The 5,218-nt window shown below is 36.4% G+C and overlaps 1 protein-coding gene across 1 annotated transcript; it reads right to left on the bottom strand.

The window, feature by feature from the left end:
- Nucleotides 1–1,344: 1,344 nt before the first annotated feature.
- Nucleotides 1,345–2,921, bottom strand: LOC119595545 (DENN domain-containing protein 5A-like). Its single transcript, XM_037944662.1, has 5 exons — nt 2,828–2,921; nt 2,469–2,653; nt 2,157–2,299; nt 1,804–2,065; nt 1,345–1,404 (listed from the first exon to the last, which is right to left on the bottom strand). The coding sequence occupies exons 2-5, from the start codon at nt 2,637–2,639 to the stop codon at nt 1,345–1,347; spliced, it is 636 nt and encodes a 211-aa protein (XP_037800590.1). The 5' UTR covers nt 2,640–2,653; nt 2,828–2,921.
- Between the last annotated feature and the right edge of the window lie 2,297 nt (nt 2,922–5,218).

Here is a 5,218-nt window from a genome sequence, read left to right on the forward strand (position 1 = left end):
GTCTCCCCAAGCATGACTGCTCCCCTTCTTACTCCTATAAAGGTGTCAACATTGATTTAGATCTGAATAACAAATATGAAAATTCTATTTGTTAACAGTAACAAGAAAAAAAGTTGCATTTTTAAAAACAACTAGGACTTAATAATAGATTCAACATGCAACAATTAGAACATGAAATAGAATAAATGCTGTGCAATTTTCAATTACTATAAAGTCTATAGACCTACTTGTGAGGTTCCTTATTGAGGGCTATTCTGTCTAAGAGTGGGAAGTGCCCTGGGTGAACTGTGTACATGGACTCGCCAGTGGGTCCATGGGCGAGGGGCAGGAGCTCTGTAGTCGATGTGAGACAATCTCTTTTCCCAAAATTTTTTTCCGTTTCTTGATTGTTGTGCATGGCTCATATGATGGTGTGCGAACTAGACTGTCTCATATCTGTTCTCTGGAGAACAATCACATTGGTCATTATAATCTAAAATCAATATAGCCATATATATATGAGCCCAAACCAATCATAAAGAAGTTGTTTCATATGTACTAGAGATAGAAAATAAATTATTGTTGTTATGCTATTATAATGAATCTACATCTGTAACAAGAATTGTGACTATTGGTATATAACAAAAATAAACAAAACTGGTACAGGGGGGACACAAAATAAACACTTTCCCCGCTCAAGTTATGAAATCAATATCCCAGAACTCCAAAATATTATCACCTGAGAAATGGATGCGTAAATCAAAGAACACGCAGATTTGTGTCCGTGCTTGCCCAGTTGGAGAGGATCTTGTTGTCCACCAATGTCGTGAACATTTGAGACTCAATGAATCGTGATAAGAAAGGAAGATGGGCTTCTGGCTGGTCTGAGAGGAATGTTGCCTTGTCAAAGTTCTGCATGGATTCCCGACAAACTAAGCCACTGCTCCATGTCCATTTCCTGGGAAATCAAAAAAAGGATATTATTGCTAAATGCACTTAACATAAAAGAAAAGAGCTGAAGTAACATATTTCAGGCCTTTAACATATTATAAACACTTTTCTTCATGATCTCTACCTAATTCCATATGAAATTCTATTTTTCATATAAGAAATTATATGAATCTATAAAATTATCATAAAACATATCTTCTAACATATCAGAAAGATTGATACAATGCCCTTTTCCCTTAATGTTATGTAAATGCACCCAGCAAACAAGTATAAAAATTTCCACAGATCATATACAATGATCTAATAAATAACATGACAATTTGGCTGAATAACAAAATGGTCATAGGCACAAAACATGTGGACAAATCTGTTGAGGAACACTTCTCGGGGCAGCATTGTTAAGCTTGAGGTCCCCTAACATCTCGTTCTCTCGCTCCCGTCTGACTCCATCAACTTCATCACCATCATATACACCTGCATGTCAACACAGGGGAAAACATCATTAGCAAGTTACATAATGATAGATAATTCTACTCTAAATAATATAATCAATGATAATAAGAAACTATTATAAGCTGTATCTTAGACTAGGGAAAATTATCTTTAGTTTTTCTTTTTATTAGTTTTCTAATTCCAATTTCACTAAATGTTAAAATGGAATAAAACCTGAACAAAGTTCAGCATAATAAAATGTTCATGCTGAACAAAATTAATATAAACTTAAATAAAACAATATATAAAAATAAAAGCATATGCATAAATAAAAAATAATAAATAATAATATAAACTGAAATAAATAAATCAAACAAACAAATATCTAAGATGGCAGATGGACTTGCCACTCGGCCTCTTGGAAATGTTATGGCCACTCACCGGCCTTCCGTGCAATTGCTGTAATTTCCTAAGCTGTGGTGAAAGGTGCAGGGTGTCAAAATGGTGACTTCTGCTACTACTCGGGGGACCTTGTGCAGGGGAGGTGGAAGAAGCTACTGAAGAAGGAGGGAGGGAAGTGATGGAAGAGTGAGACCCACTGATGGATCCCTCTGTGCTGGACACGCCTGAGTCCGAGTCGTGGGACCAGGAGCACTTCCGTCTCCTGCGGTACTTGTACTGAGAGTGATGCTCGTTCAAGTTCCTGTGAAACATTTGTTACATATTAGTACATGTAATGACCAATATCATTAAGAAGATCTCAAGGCCATATGGAATATATGAATAACACTTACCGATCCAGTTTACCGGCTGGAACTTCCCACTTTAGAAGTAACTGTGTGAGTTCATGAATGAAGTCTACTTTGTGAGGAAACTGAGGAAGATCTTCAGGTACTTCTACTGTGCCTTCATCAACATCAACCAAACACAGGTTTGCCTAGAAAATTTCCACACAGAATAGAACATTGCCATATTATCAGAGAAGTCTATATACAAGAAACTTTACATCTTATGCTTTTACATTAAAAATAGAAGACATCTTTGTATTGTTCACTGATCACACTTCATTATCTATCATTGACTAAAAATTAAATATTGTAACTGACCTCATTTGGTATCTGTATTGTATCCCTTGAGTCATTGGAGCACTGGAGGCCCATGATAAAAGGCACCGGGGCATCAAGGAAGTGATGAAGAGAGGCAGGTAAGATCGGCACGTAAACATGTTGCCAAACAAATGGAAACATCAACGCACATATACTCTCCGCGACCAGCATCAACTTGTAGTAATCTGACAGAATGACATAAAAAATTCATTGGTATATTCTTACTGTCACATATTTTGTCAAAAGTATTTATGAATTTATCACTTATATTTGTTTGCAGATTGTTAACGAATGGACATATCTATTACAAATTTTACAAAAATTATGATAGGGTATACTCTGAAATATAAATTACATACCACTAGACACTAGAATAATTTGGTTTTCAAGCAGTACACATGTAAGAAGCTGTACAACACTCTCTACATTGAGGACTGTGAAGAACTCCTTCAAGGAGTATGGAAAAGAAAAAAAAAAATTAATGAATCACAAATACACCTTGTAAATAATTCCAATTTCAAGCAGCAAAAAAAACATTATTTCCTAGAACCATTTATGATTAGCGGGGAAAAAGCCATTTTTAATTGTATCTTTAATATGGGTAACTTCAAAAAATTTCCTAAAAAAGATTTTAGAAATTAAAATTTAGTTACTATTTCTTAAATTCCAAAAAGCTAATACTGAAGTACTAAATTTATTGTATTGAAATTTAAAGGGAAACTCTTTCATTTACCAAAACAAGGGAAATCCGACTGGTGGGGCAGACAACCGCATTTTCCCCAAAACAGGAAAACCCCACAACGCCGTGGGGTGGTGCTGGACCTATAGAGCAATTTTATACGGAGACTAAAAAACTTAACTCCACTTTCACACTGTATGAAAAACCTGAAATACAGAAAGGGTAATGTGAAGGGAAAATAAAAACATATGTATGTGGAAAAGTATCTTATTTATCTTCAAATTTTGGAATAAATATCATGCAAATACAAATTTCCTTGCAAAAAAAAAAAAGAGAAACTAAAATAATAGCCCTTTAAAAAATTTTTTGGCAGAGTTTAATAGGGTGCTGCCCAACAAGGGCAAGCACTTTGTGAATAAGTGACCTGGTTTATGTCAAAAGTGGGAGCCTGGTGAGGGGGAGCTGACAGACGGAACGGGCGGGCAGTGATCTTGTGTTTTTTGTCGGATTTGCTCCTGACGTGCTTTGGCAGACACTGACATCTCCGTAAAGTACCGGACGAAAAAAGAAGGTAAATGAAAAAATGGTACTACACCTTACATTATAAATTAGGATCATCAAATATCTTTTTTTTAAAACTCCCAAAATATTTCAGCTGCAGAATTTACTCATTGCAATGTGTGCATGGTGTGCATATCTGCTTTGAGTTGACCTCCATAGAAAATAGGCAAAGCCCTGTGCCCCCGACCCCTTCCTTTGGGACGAGGAAGGGGTGGAACTTGGGCCCAGTACAGTTTTGAGTACGGAACTGCAGCCCACGCGGAGACAAAGCTTGTGAAAAAAAAAAAAAAATTTTAGACAATTTTGTGACAAAAAATAATCTTTTAACACAATTATATTTTTTTCATTTTAAAAACTCTAGTTCTACAATAAAAGACATTTTCCCTTTTTTTTTTTTTTTTTATTTGAAAATTTTTTTACAGAACAGTGTACATCCCTGCAAAAAAGGGCAGGGTAAGATACCAAAAATCTATCCCAATGGGTGTGTTCTATTTGTGTAGAGGGCTATTAGTCAAACATTAGTGTTATATCATGCCGAAGGGGGGGCTATTATACTTTATAAAAAAAATCAATTTGGAGAGAGGGGAGAGAGGGAGAGAGAGACAAAGAAGGAGAGAGAGGGGAGAGGGGGAGAGAGGAGAGGAGAGAGAGAGGAAGAGAGAAAGAAGGAAGGGGAGAGTGAGAGAGAGAGAGAGAGAGAGAGAGAGAAAGGGAGATAGAAAAAGGAAGAGAAAGAGAAAGAGAAAAGGAAAGAGAAAGAGAAAGGGAAAAGGGGAAGGGGGGGGAAAGAGAAAGGAAGAGAAGGAAAAAAGCAAGAGAGAGAGGAGGAAAGACAGAGAGAGAGAGAGAGGAGAGAGAGGAGGAGAGAGAGAAGAGAGAGGAGAGAGAGGAGAGAGGAGGAGGGGAGGGGAGAGAGAGAGAAAAATACCAATGCACCCTGCAGATCTATAAAATTCCACCAGCGCAGACATCGCTGCAAAAAAGGTTTTTGGCAAAAAATTTGCATACAGATGAAAAATTACTTGAACTTTATCGCAAGGTTAACCTATTGGCTCTTACTACATTCATCTCCTAAAAACCCCTTTTTACCAGCCAAATCATTTTTTGGAAATTAGACCATATCTCTCTAGTGCCATGTCTAAAAAAATTCTCAAACATTTTGCACTATACTTTTCTGTGAGCATTTCACACCGTGTTATAAAGGGTTGTTCAATTACACATTTGCAATTTCCTTAAATTTTCTTAATATTGCATTTAAGTCTAATTGTTTTAAGTCTCATTTTGCAATTAAAATATACTGTAAGGTATTTTAAATAATCTGGTGCTTTCAACACATGAATATTCAAATGTTTAATAAAAAGTTAATAAATGTTGGCACTTTTTTTTTGTATCTAACTGCAAAGTGGTTGTGTGTATGTGTGTATGTTTTTGTGTGTGGTGGTGTGGTGGTGTGTGTTTGTGTGTGGGTGTGTGGGGGGGTGGGGTTTTTGTGTGGGGGTTGGGTGTGGTG

This window comes from Penaeus monodon, chromosome 36 (assembly GCF_015228065.2).
Source record: "Penaeus monodon isolate SGIC_2016 chromosome 36, NSTDA_Pmon_1, whole genome shotgun sequence".
Classification (NCBI taxonomy): Eukaryota; Metazoa; Arthropoda; class Malacostraca; order Decapoda; family Penaeidae; genus Penaeus; species Penaeus monodon.

Coding starts and splice junctions, on each gene's coding strand:
- LOC119595545 (XM_037944662.1), bottom strand. CDS start 2,639: ATGCTGGTCGCGGAGAGTATATGTGCGTTGATGTTTCCATTTGTTTGG. Junction 2,066..2,156: donor CCAGCCGGTAAACTGGATCG/GTAAGTGTTATT, acceptor AATGTTTCACAG/GAACTTGAACGAGCATCACT. Junction 1,405..1,803: donor AGCAATTGCACGGAAGGCCG/GTGAGTGGCCAT, acceptor GTTGACATGCAG/GTGTATATGATGGTGATGAA.